The sequence below is a fragment of the Salvelinus alpinus genome, chromosome 33 (genome assembly GCF_045679555.1).
Source record: "Salvelinus alpinus chromosome 33, SLU_Salpinus.1, whole genome shotgun sequence".
NCBI classification, from domain to species: Eukaryota; Metazoa; Chordata; class Actinopteri; order Salmoniformes; family Salmonidae; genus Salvelinus; species Salvelinus alpinus.
Window position 1 is genome coordinate 3,234,156 of NC_092118.1, and position 15,507 is coordinate 3,249,662.

The 15,507-nt window shown below is 42.2% G+C and overlaps 1 protein-coding gene across 2 annotated transcripts in view; it reads right to left on the minus strand.

Moving 5' to 3' along the window:
• Nucleotides 1-15,507, minus strand: part of LOC139563269 (protein kinase C-binding protein NELL1-like) — a 498,410-nt gene that overhangs the window by 260,418 nt on the left and 222,485 nt on the right. For both annotated transcript variants that reach the window (XM_071381775.1, XM_071381774.1), the window contains exon 9: nucleotides 4,798-4,900. In XM_071381775.1, the coding sequence (XP_071237876.1) occupies nucleotides 4,798-4,900 (103 nt within the window). The remainder of the gene's footprint in view (nucleotides 1-4,797; nucleotides 4,901-15,507) is intronic.

Consider the following 15,507-nt stretch of genomic DNA (forward strand, 5'->3'; position numbering starts at 1 on the left):
GTGGCCAGAAAAAAGCCATTGCTTAACTTCTTTGGGCTGCAGGGGCAGTATTGAGTAGCTTGGATAAAAGGTGCCCATTTCAAACGGCCTCGTACTCAATTCTTGCTCGTACAATATGCATATTATTATTACTATTGGATAGAAAACACTCTCAAGTTTCTAAAACCGTTTGAATTATATCTGTGAGTAGAACAGAACTCATTTTGCAGCAAACTTCCTGTCAGAAAGTGAAAAATCTTAAATCGAGGCTCTGTTCCAGGGCCTGCCTATAAATGTGCTTGATATCTATTAGTATACATGCACTTCGTACGCCTTCCACTAGATGTCAATAGGCTGTGAGAGGTGAAATGGGGTTTCTAGGTATTTCTATGGTCAAAAGATAGAGCTTGGAATGACATGACCCCAGAATTCCTTTGTTCAGGAAGCGCATAAAGGTCACCAGTATTGGCTTCTGAAAAGCATTCGTTATAGACGTCTTATATCTCCGGCTTTGATTTTATTTGATAAATGTGATAATATCATCGTAAAGTATGTTTTTTCAATATAGTTTTATTAGATTATTGAAATTTTTTCGGGAGTTTAGCCGTGTTGCGTTCTTTGCGTTTGGTGACGAAGGAGAGCTTAGCGCCACTTGGCTAGTTTTGCTTGCTCATTCGAGGGGGAAAAATGCCATTCTAAAACCAAACAACGATTGTTCTGGATAAAGGATCCCTTGTACAACATTCTGATGGAAGATCATCAAAAGTAGGACCCATTTATGATGTTATTTCATATATCTGTCGAACATGTTTACTATTAGTTTGCGCCCAGATTTTGGGCGATCTCTCGCTATAACGTAAGCTGCATGTCGTACTGAAGTTACGTTTAGAATTCTAACACGGCGATTGCATTAAGAACTAGTGTATCTATCATTTCCTATACAACATGTATTTTTTAGTAAAGTTTATGAATAGTTATTTGGTCAGAATAGGTGAGTGTCAGAAACATATACGGAGATTCTGGAAAATAATTGCTACATGGTCACATTGTATAACCACGGATTTCAGCTCTAAATATGCACATTTTCGAACAAACCATATATGTATTGTGTAATATGATGTTATAGGACTGTCATCTGATGAAGTTTATGAAGGTTAGTGAAAAAATTCATATCTTTTGCTGGTTTATTCGCCATCGCTAACGTTGAATTGAATGAATGGGGTTGTGTGGTAGGCTATTGTAGTAAGCTAATATAATGCTATATTGTGTTTTCGCTGTAAAACACTTAAAGAATCGGAAATATTGGCTGGATTCACAAGATGTTTGTCTTTCATTTGCTGTACACCATGTATTTTTCATAAATGTTTTATGATGAGTATTTAGGTATTTCAATTTGGTCTCTGTAATTGTTCTAGCTGCTTCGGTGCTATTTCCGATTGTAGCTGCAATGTAAAACTATGATTTATACCTCAAATATGCACATTTTTCGAACAAAACATAGATTTATTGTATAACATGTTATAAGACTGTCATCTGATGAAGTTGGTTCTTGGTTAGTTTGGTTGGTTTTGTGCATGCTACCTGTGCTGTGAAAAATGCCTGTGCTTTTTTGTATTTGGTGGTGAGCTAACATAAATATACGTGGTGTTTACCTGTAAAACATTTAAAAAATCGGACATGTTGGCTGGATTCACAAGATGTTTATCTTTCATTTGCTGTATTGGACTTGTTAATGTGTGAAAGTTAAATATTTATAAAAAATATATTTTGAATTTCGCGCCCTGCACTTGGACGGGCTGTTGTCATACGTGTACCGACACCGGCCTGCAGCCATAACAGGTTAAAGTAAAAAATAAGCAATCACGTTTGGTGTACGCCAAAAGGCATGTGGGAGACTCCCCAAACATATGGAAGAAGGTATTCTGTTCAGATGAGACAAAAATTTAGCTTTTTGGCCATCAAGGAAAACACTATGTTAGTGCAAACCCAACACCTCACAGCACCCCGAGAACACCATCCCCATAAAACCATAAAACATATGTTGCATCTTCAAAGTGGTAGGCATGTTGTGTAAATGAAATGATACAAACCCCCCCAAAATATATTTTAATTCCAGGTTGTAAGGCAACAAAATAGGGACAATGACAAGGGGGGTGAATACTTCTCACAAGCCACTGTAAAGCTCATTGAAAGCAAGTGTAAGAATAGTCTGTTTTATTTGCGCTATTTCTATGTTTCCATTTTAAAGTTTCGTTTTTGTGTCTTTTACTTTCGGTTTTGTACACCAGCTTCAAACAGCTGAAAATACAATGTTTGTGGTTATTGAAAATATATTTCACAACGGGTTTGGATGGTACAATGATTCTCTCCACTATACTTCCTTGTTCAGTCATATATATTGAAATTAGGGAAACTATTAGAATTTTAGCAACCAGGAAATGGCAGAGTGATTTCTGCATAGTGCAACTTTAAGTGCATATATATTTTTATTCTGTACAAGCTTCATCCTTTTCACTCTGTCATTTAGGTTAGTATTGTGGAGTAACTTTAATGTTGTTGATCCATCCTCAGTTTTCTCATATCACAGCCATTAAACTGTAACTATTTTAAAATCACCATTGGCCTCATGGAATCTCTGAGCAGTTTTCATTCCTCTCCAGCAACTGAGTTAGTAAGGACGCCGGTCTCTGTGTAGTGACTGGGTGTATTGACACAATATCAAAAGTTGAATTAATAACTTTACCATGCTCAAAGGGATATTCAGTGTTCTGCCTATTTTTACATATCTACCAATCTGTGCCCTTTTTTTTAGGCATTGAAAAATCTCCCTGGTCATTGTGGTTGAATGTGCTTGAAATGCAATACTCGATTGAGGGTCCTTACAGGGGTCCTGTATGTGGGGGGTATAGAGATGGGGTAGCCATTTTTTTAAATCATGTTAACCACTGTTATTGAACACCAAATGAGTCAATGTAACTTATTATGAGACCGGACAACCGGTCCCTATGGCCAGCCTGGGCTCACGGTGTCTGTACATAGAGTTTTCCTCAGTTTTCTATCCGTTACAGTGGTTAGATAGTCTGCCACCGTGTACTGTCTGTTTAGAGCCAAATAGCATTGAAGTTTACTTTACTGGTTTCTCCAATAGGTGATGCATTTTTCATTTTGTTTTGTGATCATTTGGTTGGGTCAGATTTTCTGTGTGATTTATTGAGGCTTTGTTTGGTTGGACCAGCTTCTGAGGTTACTCTTCTCTGTGGTCACCTCTTGCAGTCGAGGGCTTTGTATGTAGGGGGTCACTTGTTTTTAAATTATTATAGCATTTGTTGGCTCTTTTTTGGATATTGAGCAGAAGAGGGAATTGACCTAATTCTGCTCTGTATGCATTGTTTGGAGTTTCTCTGTACTCTGACGATGCTCTTACAAAATTCTGTGTGCAGCGTTTCAATTGGGTGTTTGTACCATTTGTCAAATTCTTGTTTTGTAAACGGACCCCACATTTCGCTGCCATATAGTGCAATTTGTTATATTATTGATTTGAATATTTTGAGCCAGATCCTAAATGGTATGTCTAATTTAATATAGATTTTAATGGCATAGAATGCCCTCCTTGCTTTGTCTTTCAGTTCATTCATGGACAGGTTGAATTTCAAAGTGGAGCTGATTTTTAGTCCCAAATCTGTGTAGGTGTGTGTGTGTTCTATAGGAGTAGAGCCCAGTAAAAATGGGTATTGATTGAGGGACCTTACAGATAATTGTATGTGTGGGGTACAGCGATTGGGTAGCCATTAAACAAATCATGTTAACTACTATTATTGAACACCAAATGAGTCCATCCAACTTATGTGATTTGTTAAGCACATTTTTACTCCTGAACTTACTTAGGCTTGCCATAACAAAGGGGTTGAATACTTATTGACTAAAGACATTTCAGCTTTAAATATTTTATTATTTAAAAAAATTCCACTTTGACATTATGGGGTACTGTGTGTAGATCAGTGACACAAAATCTAAGTTTAATCAATTTAAAATTCAGGCTGTAGCAAAATGTGTCAAGTCAAGACGTATAAATGCTTTCTGAAGGCATTGTACCGATAACTAAAGGTACAAAGAAAGTACCGTACAGGGTACCACCCCAGTAACAGTTTTGCCTTAAATCGGCTGGAAAGTCTATGGCAAAACTTGAAAATGGCTGTCTAGCAATGATCAACAACCTACTTGACAGAGCTTGAAGAATTTTTGAAAGATGAATGTACAAATACGATAAAATCCAGGTGTGCAAAGCTACAGACTTACCCAGAAAGACTCACAGCTGTAATCGCTGCAAAAGGGTATTCTAACATGTATTGACTCAGGGGTGTGAATAGTTATGTAAATGAGATATTTCTGTATTTCATTTTCTAAACATTTGCAAAAAGTTATAAAAACATGTTTTCACTTTGTCATTATGGAATATTGTGTGTAGATGGTTTGAGAAAAACGAATTTAATCCATTTTGACTTCAGGCTGTAACACAACAAAATGTGAAATAAGTCAAGGGGTATGAATGCTTTCTGAAGGCACTGTACCTATAACTAAAGGTATAAAGGATGTACCGTACAAGGTACTACCCCTGTGACAGGCGTTTATACCCCTTTAGGAACAAAACATTTTTAAAAAATTCGAAGAGTGTGCCACACTTTAAAACAATAACAACTCCACTGCATACACTATCCCTAATCTCAAACGATACACAGCCTAGCGCTTGACCCATGTGAGTGCCGTGCTCCAGCACATTGTCTCCTCACTCTGTGGTCGAGGCATGATGACAGTACTCACGTCGGCATTTCTTGCAGCAGGTGCCCACCACATGCACGGGGAGAGAGTCCTCTGAGCAGTTGGCAGGGGGACAGAATATCCTGCGACACTCCACCACTCCATTCTGAAGAGACAAAAGATAACCCAAAAAACAAACAGATAGCATTACAGAGCTCAAACATCCCAGTGTGTGCCCGTGTCGGTGGCACTGCCGATAAGATGAGTGTAAAACAGAAAGACAAAAACATACTGCATTTAAAACTCATGTCCTTGTTTATCAGTCCTCATCTGTTATTTGTGAAAATCACATAATCAAACCATCAAACTCTATCATAAAACCCGGACTCTATAATAGGTTCATAGCAGGAAGTCATGGTGGTTATCTCGCTCTCTCTCTCTCAATTCAATTCAATTCGCTTTATTGGCATGATGTAACAATGTACATATTGCCAAAGCTTATTTTGAATATTTACAATATAAAAATAAATAAAATGAGAATCAAAATTGTGAACGGGACAACAATAACAACAATAACCAAGGGTCAAAATAACCATACATTCAACAATAACAATAAGTATACAGTAGAGTACATGTGCAGGTTGATTGGTCTGTCAGACACTGTCCCTCAACTTATGGCAGGCAGCAATGTAGTGCGCTGCCAACCCACAGCTCGTTGCGTCCTCCCCCAACAGGACGGGTAGCCTATCCTCATCACAGAGGTCTTTGAAACCTTGAATAAGGGTTTCAAATTTGGGAAAATGACACTCTCTAATTGTTTTATATTTTGTCAGGAAATGCAGCTCCGTCTCAGGTTCTGCTGTTGTGCAGTGGTTGCACAGCCTTTCCTCTACAGGGAGCCAGGTTTTTCTAAGGTTTTGATCAGTAATCATGGTCAAATATTTAGCCACGGTGTACTGTCGATTTTAGGGCCAGATAGCACTGCATTTTGCTTTGTCCTTCCCAGTAAGCAATGTAGTTTTGTTTTGACTGTGTTGTAATTTGGTTTATTCTGATTGATTGGATGTTCTGGTCCTGAGGCTTCAGTGTGTTAGTAGAACAGGTTTGTGAACTCAGCCCCAGGATATTCTTTCTTTCTTTCTCTCTCTCTCTCTCTCTCTCTCTCTCTCTCTCTCTCTCTCTCTCTCTCTCTCTCTCTCTCTCTCTCTCTCTCTCTCTCTCTCTCTCTCTCTCTCTCTCTCTCTCTCTCTCTCTCTCTCTCTCTCTCTCTCTCTCTCTCTCTCTCTCTCTCTCTCTCTCTCTCTCTCTCTCTCTCTCTCTCTCTCTCTCTCTCTCTCTCTCTCTCTCATACTAGACTGTTTGTAATTAAGCAATGATAGTGATACTCATTAACAGCAATTATTACAAATAATAATAAGGAAAGGCAAATATGAATAATCACACCATACTTTTCACTGTCTGTCCCTCCAGTTGTGGCAGGAGGCCACACATTTGGCAGCTAAAACAAAGCATTTTGTTTTTTCACCAAGTATGTATTTAAGTTTGTGTTCATCATTTAAGTTATCTAATTCTATATATTGTTGTATAATTTTGGGAAATAATAAATTAATTTTGTCAAAATATCTGTTGCTGGCACGTCACGTTTGCTCTCTCTCCGGCCTCTAGGTCACCAGGCTGCTCGTTAAGGTGCACACCTGTCACCAGCGTTATGCTCATTAGCGCAATATGACACTCACCTGGACTCCATCACCTCCTTTATTACCTACCCTATATATGTCACTCCCCTGGGTTCCTTCCCCGGGCGTCATTGTTTCTGTTTCTGGTTCGTGTTACTTGTTTTGGATTATGTTGTGTTTTTTCATTAAAACACTCACTCCCTGAACTTGCTTCCCGACTCTCAGCGCACGTCGTTACAGGGGCAGAATGAGCACAGCCTGTCCTCTCTGGGCAGCCAGGTTTGCCTGGGACAACGGTCTCTATGGCCAGGCTGTGTTCACTGAGTCTGAACATAGTTAGTGTTTTCCTCAGTTTTCAATCCGTTACAGTGGTCAGATAGTCTGTCACCGTGTAAAGTCTGTGTACAGAATTGAAGTTTACTTAGATTTCTAGTGGTTTCTCCAATAGGTGATACATTTTTCATTTTGCTTTGTGATCATTTGGTTAGGTCAGATTTTCTGAGTGCTGTCCTGAGGCTTTGTTTGGTTGGACCACCTGCTGAGGGGACTCTTCTCTATGGTCACCTCTTGGTAGTTGAGGGCTTTGTATGTGGTGGTCACTTGTTATAAAGACCGCCAACAGCCTTTTGGGGATTCACCTGGACCAAACACATTCGCCCACCTCGTCGATTATACCCCTTCCAGGGAAGAGGCATGGGACACTTTTACACAAATGTTGTACAGGGCCTTCTTTCCCACCTCATTGAACGCCCCCAGCTCCGGGGTATCGAATGAAAGCAGCATCCCCACGTCCTCCTCTAATGCCCCCACCGCAGCACTAACAATCAGTGCAGGAAACACAATCCAGACCCTCCTTCCACCAATCAGAATTGGAAGTGTCAGTCACATACTGCATGAAGTACTGGCAAGGAATCACCAACCTCAGCGACGACCTTCCTCAGTAGGCGAGATGATCGGATCCCCGCTCTTTCTCCCAGCTCCTCCAACGATCTGCTCATGCTCCGCATCAGATGACCCAGCTTAGTACACCCCACACCTAACAGGCATGAACGTAGGCTGGCTGAACCCAGAGCATGGGCATGGATGGCAGTGTTGTAAAAAACAGGCTCTTCAAAAAGCCACATCCCTGGTGGTGTGCCGGCCTTACGGGACTTGACAAGAACTCTCAAAGCCTGCATAACAGACTCATAAAATGGAGTCAGGCCAGACAAATCACCCCTCTCCAGCTTTAAGAGGAAAATATGCTTGTCTAAGCCCAAACAGCCCACTCTCCTCATCAATGTGTCTCTGGGCTGCTTGAAGCCGGAAAGCCACGATCCTGGAAAAAATGTCCACCAGGCCTTGCCCACCCTCGTGCAGTGGCAGGTACAGGGCTGTAGCTCTAATCCAGTGTTGTCCAGACCAGAATAAATTGACAAGGGTCCTCTGAAGCTCTTGTATCAGACCCCCTGGTGGCTGTAAAATCATTAGTCTGCCACAGGGTAGAGGCAGCAAGATTAGCTACCAGTACCTTTCCCATATAAGACAGCTGGGGTAGCACCCATTTCCACCTTGACAGTCTGGCACACACTTTCTCCACTACACCCTCCCAGTTCTTTTCCTGAAATACATCAGAGCCTAGAAAAAAAAACAAAGTCTTCATCCCATCCCTGCCCCACTGAAGCCCCCCTGGTAACCATGGAGCGGACCCAGTCTGAAGCTGACCTGCCCACAGCGATTCACTCTTTTCCCAATTGATTCTAGCTGAGGAGGCCCCCTCATACACCTTTAAAGCGTTTGAGAGAACCTTAACATCCTCAGCCCATGTAATAAAAACTGTCACGTCATCTGCATACGCAAACAGTGCTATCGTGGGACCCTTCATTACTCCTGGCACAGAGAAACCAGTAAGCCTTGCTCTTAAAAAACAAAGCATTGGTTCAATTGCCAGACAATATAACTGCCTTGAAATTGGGCATCCCTGCCTGATGCCCCTTTTGACAGGGATGGGGCAACTCAAACCGCCCCCCACCTTCACCATACATGAGGCTGCAGCATACAGTAAACTCATCCAAGACAAAAAAACATCCCCAAACCCAAAGGTTTTCATTGTTTTGAACAAGTACTGGTGGTCCACACGATCAAAGGCCTTCTCCTGTTCCAAAGACAGTAAACCCACATTCACATCAGACAGTTTACAAATGTCTAAAACATCTCTTATTAGAAACAAGTTATCAACAATAGAGCGGTCAGGTACACAGTAAGACTGGTCCTTGTGGACCAACAGCCCCAGATACTCTTTCAACCTGTTTGAGAGACATTTAGATACAATTTTATATTCTGCGCACAGCAATGCAACAGGTCGCCAATTTTTTATAAGAGCCAAATACGCCTTTTTTGGCAACAATAAAAGAACCGCACGTTGACAGGATACAGGTAGAGAACCCTCATGAAAAGATTCACAAACCACTTCATAAAAATCCTCCCCAATAGACCCCCAAAAGTGCTTATAAAACTACGATGGTAACAATCGATGCCAGGAGCTCGGTCTGTTGAGAACTGCATAACTGCTGTGGACAGCTCCTGCAGAGTAATGTCAGAGTCCAAAGCAACTCTCTGCTCAGGGCCCAATTGAGGAAGTCCATGTAACAACTGTTCAGTACACAGAGAATCACAATACTCCGCCTTATAGAGGGCAGAGTAGAAATCCACGGCATGTTGGCGCATTTCACTGTCATCCGTGGTCACCTTCCCATCAGGGAGACGAAGGCAGACCATCTGTTAACGTTGCAATGTCGACTGTCCTAGGTAAAAAAAAAAAAAAATGCTAGGCGCATCCATATCATTGAGGGTAGCAAAACGAGACCTAATCAAATCTTCACTCTTTCATGTAGAAACGACCTCAGTTCATGTCTCTTGTCCTGTAAGTTCATAACTAGTCCAGGGTCATTCTGAGTTAGCAACTTCAATTCAATAGATTTGATGTCCTGTTCAAGGGCCCTGATAGTCTCTTTAACTTCAATATGAGACAGGGCAGTATACTGTTGACAAAACAATCGTATTTGGGCCTTCCCAACCTCCCACCATTGTCTCAAGGACTCAAAATTCCCTTTTGTAAACCTCCATTTTTCACAAAACAACAAAAACCTTTCACAAAACATGACATCATGTAACAACTTAACATTAAAATACCAGTAAGGTACCTTCGTGGACAGGACAAGTGAATATCAACAGTAACAATATGGTGATCAGAGAAACCCTCAGGAGCAATATCACACATTCCAACCCTACTACAGGATTGCTTAGATACATACAACCTGTCTAACCTTGCTGCACTGACACAACCTTCATTAACTTTTAGCCATGTGTACTGCCTAAGTTTTTAATTCCTTACTCTCCACACATCAGAAAGCTCAAACTCAGTTAATAGACCAGACAGGAAAGTGGCTGACCGCAGGTGAGGTTCTTCAGCAGTGCGATCAACAGTAAAATCTACTGTACAGTTCCAGTCCCCCCTTAAAACCATACACCCCTCTTGGTCACACTGTCTTAAGGTTTCCTTTATTTTATCAAATACAGCAATACGCCCTGTACCCTCATTAGGAGCATAAACATGAAAAAAAAACATACAACCCATAACATCCGCCTTGACCAATAAAACCCAACCCTTGACAATCTGTGTTGTAGATACCACAGTCACCCCTAAGCCTGAGGAAAACAAGAATGCCACCCCAGCACTGAAATTAGTACCATGACTGAGTATATGCTGCCCCTCCCACCACATACCCCAGTCAACCTCCTTAGCCTCATCACTATGTGTCTCCTGTAGGAAAACTACATTAAGCCTTTTCTGTTTTATTATTTCTAATACCAAAGCCCTCTTATTCCTGTCCCTTTCCCCATTAATATTGAGAGAACCTACCATTAGTACCTCCATATGGAAAAGCAGAAGAAACCACAGGGAAACCAAAGAGAAAAAAGACACCCCATGAGGCATGATCATTATCATTGTTTTAATTTTCTCTTAACCTAACCACATTTCCCACTACCTTTTGCTGCTGTGACAGCAGTATCACATTTCCTCAAGCGAAAACGCTTCTTCTCACTCAACTGGTCTAACCCCACCGTCTTCTGTAACATCACAGCTGACCTCACAAACTTATCAACATCAAAAAAGTCTGCCAATTTGACAGATTTCCCAAAAGTCTGATCCAGGAACCCCTTTACCTCCTCTAGATTGTAAAATAAGTCGTCACCAGCTGCTATCTTATCAATAGAGATATCCATATCCTTCTCCTGCTCCTCTTCAACTGAGGCCACAGACCCCTGACTCCCTTCTACCACATCCCTCTCAACACTCCCCACTTGCACCCCATCACTCGTACCAGGCATCTCCTCCCCTACCTGGGAGACTAGCCCCACCTGAACACCCTCCTGTACCCCATTACTCATAGTGGGCATCTCCACTACCTGGGAGATTAGCTCCACATGAACCCCCGCCCCCTGTACCCTAGCACTCGTACTGGGCACCTCCTCACCAGTCTGAGGAAATGGCTCTTCAGATCCATCCTTACCTTCTACAACAATAGTGTTCTGCTGCATAACATTTCCCTCTGGTACAAGTTGCAACTCTGTGACCTCAACACAGACAACTTGTTCCTCAGCAACAAGTGCTTGTGGCTGCTCTACCGCTGTCGGCGCACCTCTCCCTACATCAGTGGGCCCAGGCGTTACGAGGACCACCTGCGATCCTCCCTCTGCCTTCTCCCTTTTCCAGCAAGCATGTCACTTATGGCCAACATCACCACACTCAAAACACCAATGACTACCCTTACTAGCATAAGCCATTTACAGTCTGTTGTCATACTTGACTTTAAACGATAACTCAAGTCTGCTCCGGTGAGTCCAAAAACATAAACACCTGTCGCCGAAACGACATAACCTGTTTCAAAGCCGGGTGTTTGCAACCCAACAGGACAATCTTAATTGATCTTGCGAACTTCCCAAACCGCAATAACTTAGCTCATTGGGCATAAACGGCGGTACATTCGAAATCGTTACCCTTGTTGACGGAGAAAAAAGCGGCGGAACTTGAATAAACATTCCTTTAAAAAGTACGCCATGCTCAACCATACGACCAACAAGGCACTCTTATTTAAGAAAAACCACCACCGCTTTATTCATCCGTGACGCATAAGCAACATTCTCATATGCTACCTTCTCTCCTACGGCAACCAGAAACTCCTCCACAGTGACAGTAGCTTCAGTAACACACCTAAAACCGTGCCAAAGTGACAGGGTTGGCGTCCCCATGTGGGTCGAAAAACAATATACTTAATTCTACCACAACTAAATAAATAAAAAATGAGAGCGAGAGAGAGAGAGAGAGCGAGCGCGCGAGAGAGAGCGAGAGAGAGAGCATGTGCTCCATATTAGGTTATATCCTATTTTAGTATATTACATTGTCTAATTATATCATATTGAAACCTATTACATTGTCCTTGTTGTGGACACAATTAAGCCCATTAGCTTTGGGAGGAATTAGAGAAAGAATAATTTTTTTTTGGGGGGTCTTCCTTTGACACCGCCCAGTATATACACGACCGGTGAAAAGTTTTAGAACACCTACTCATTCAATGTTTTTTTACATTTCTACTATTTTCTACATTGTAGAATAATAGTGAACACATCAAAACTATGAAAAAGCACATATGGAATCATGTAGTAACCACACAAAGTGTTAAACAAATCTAAATATATTTTATATTTGAGATTCTTCAAATAGCCACCATTTGCCTTGATGACAGCTTTGCACACTCTTGGAATTTTCTCAACCAGCTTCATAAGGTAGTCACCTGGAATCTATTTCAATTAACAGGTGTGCCTTAAGTTAATTTATGGAATTATTTTCCTTCTTAATGCGTTGGAGCTATTCAGGTGCGCTGTGACAAGGAAGGGGGGTAGCCCTATTTGGTAAAAGACCAAGTCCATATTATGGCAAGAACAGCTCAAATAAGCAAAGAGAAATGACAGTCCATCATTACTTTATGACAGGAAGGTCAGTCAATATGGAAAATGTCAAGTTTCTTCAAGTTTCTTCAAGTGCAGATGCAAAAACCATCAGGCACTATGATGAAACTGGCTCTCATGAGGACCGCCACAATAATGGAAGACCCAGAGTTACCTCTGCTGCAGATGGTAAGTTCATTAGAGTTACCAGCCTCAGAAATTGCAGCCCAAATAAATGCTTCACTGAGTTGAAGTAATATACACATCTCAACATCAACTGTTCAGAGGAGAATGTGTTAATCAGGCCTTCATGGTTGAAATGCTGCAACAACAAAAAAAACACTACTAAAGGACACGAATAAGAAGAAGAGACTTGCTTGGGCCAAGAAACACGAGCAATGGACATTAGAACGGTGGAAATTTGTCCTTTGGTCCGAAGTCCAAATTTGAGATGTTTTGTTCCAACCGCCATGTCTTTGTGAGACGCTGTGTGGGTGAACGGATGATCTCCGCATGTGTATTTCCACACTGTACAGCATGGAGGAGGAGGGTGTGGGGGTGCTTTGCTGGTGACACTGTCTGTGATTTATTTAGAATTCAAGGCACACTTAACCAGCATGGCTACCACAGCATTCTGCAGCTATATGCAATCCCATCTGGTTTGGGCTATCATTTGTTTTTCAACAAGACAATGGCCCAACACACCTCCAGGCTGTGTAAGGGCTATTTTACCAAGGACAGTGATGTAGTGCAACATCAGATGACCTGGACTCCACAATCCCCCAACCTCAACTAAATTGAGATGGTTTGGGATGAGTTGGACCGGAAAATCAGACGACAAGTGCTCAGCATATGTGGGAACTCCTTCAAGACTGTTGGAAAAGCATTCCAGGTGAAACTGGTTGAGAGAATGCCAAGAGTGTGCAAAGCTGTCATCAAGGCAAAGGGTGGCTATTTTAAAAATCTCAAAAAACACAAATATTTTTTGGTTACTTTGAAGAATATCAAATATAAATTATATTATTTTATTTATATTATACACTTTTTTTGGTTACTACATGATTCCATAGTTTTGATGTCTTCACTATTATTATACAATGTAGAAAACGTAAAAAATATAGAAAACCCCTTAATTGAGTAGGTGTTATAACTTTTGACAGGTAGTGTAGATCCTGGATGTCAGGAAGCTTGGTACTGAGCCGCACACACTACCCTATGTAGCGCCTTACAGTCAGATGCCGAGAGTTGCCATACCAGATGGGGATGCAACCGGTCAGGATGCTCTCAATGGTGCAGCTGTTGAACTTTTTGAGGATCTGGGGACCCATGCCAAATATTGTCAGTCTCCTGAGGGGGAAAATGTGTTGTCATGCCCTCTTCACAACTGTCTCGGTGTGTCTGGACCATGAAAGTTCGTAGGTGATGTGGACACCAAGGAACTAGAAACTCTCGACCCGCACCACTTCAGCCCTGCCGATGTGAATGGGTGCCTGTTGTCTTGCTCACATTGAGGGAGAGGTTTTTGTCCTGGCACCACACTGTCAGTTCTCTGATCTCCTCCCTATAGGCTTCGTTGACAGTGATCAGGACTACCACTCTTGTGTCGTCAGCAAACTTAATGATGCTGTTAGAGTCATGCTTGGACACGCAGTCATGGGTGAACAAGGAGCACAGGAGGGGACTAAGCACGCACCGCTGAGGGGCATCAGTGTTGAGGATCAGCTTGGCAGATGTGTTGTTGCCTACTCTTACCACTAGGGGGTGGCCCGTCAGGAAGTCCAGGATCCAGTTGCAGAGTGAGGTGCCCAGTCTCAGGGTCCTTAGCTTAGTGATGAGCTTTTTGGGCACTATGGTGTTGAACACTGACCTTTAATCAATTAACAGCATTCTCAAATAGGTGTTCCTTTTCCCCAGGTGGGAAAGGGCAGTGTGGAGTGCGATTGAGATTGCATCATCTGTGGATCTGTTGGGGGGATATGCGAATTGGAGTGGGTCTAGCGTTTCCAGGATGATGTGAGCCATGACCAGCCTTTCAAAGTACCTCATGGCTACCGACGTGAGTGCTACGGGGCGGTAATCATTTAGGCTGGTTACCTTCGCTTTCTTGTTTGAAACATGTAGGTATTACAGACTCGGTCAGGGAGAGATTGAAATTGTCAGTGAAGACACTTGCCAGTTGGTCAGCGCATGCTTTGAGTACATATCCTGGTAATCCATCTGTCCCCGCGGCTTTGTGAATGTTTACCTGTTTAAAGGTCTTCCTCACATCGGCAATGGAGAGCGTGATCACACAGTTGTCCGGAAAAGCTGATGCTCTCATGCATCCTTCAATGTTGCTTGCCTCGAAGCGAGCATAAAAGTCAATTATCCTCGTCTGGTAGACACTGAGCGACACTGGGCAGCTCGCATCTGGGTTTCCCTTTGTAGTCCATAATAGTTTTCAAATCCTGCCACATCCGACAAGCGTCAAAGCTGGTGTAGTAGGATTCAATCTTAGTCCTGTATTGACACTTTGCCTGTTTGATGGTTCATCTGAGGGCATAGCGGGATTTCTTATAAGCGTCCGGATTAGTGTCCCGCTCCTTGAAAGCGGCAGCTCTAGCCTTTAGCTCGGTTCGGTTGTTATCTATAATCCATGGCTTTTTGTTGGGAAATGTACGTATGGTCATTGTGGGGACGACGTCGTCGATGTACTTATTGATGAAGCCGGTAACTGAGGTGGTATACTACTCAATGCCATTGGATGAATCCCGGTGCATATTCCAATCTGTGCTAGCAAAACAGTCCTGTAGCGTAGCATCCGCTTCCTCTGACCACTTCCGTATTGAGCGAATGACTGGCACTTCCTGCTTTCATTTTTTCTTGTAAGCAGGAATCAGGATAGAATTATGGTCAGATTTTCCAAATGGAGGGCATGGGAGAGCTTCGTATGCATCTCTGTGTGTGGAGTCAAGGTGGTATAGAGTTTTTTCCCCCCTTGGTTGCACATGTGACATGCTGGTAGAAATTAGGTAAAACTGATTTAAGTTTGCCTGCATTGAAGTCCCCGGCCACTAGGAGCACCGCTTCTGGATGAGCATTTACTTGTTTGCTTATGGCCTTATACAGC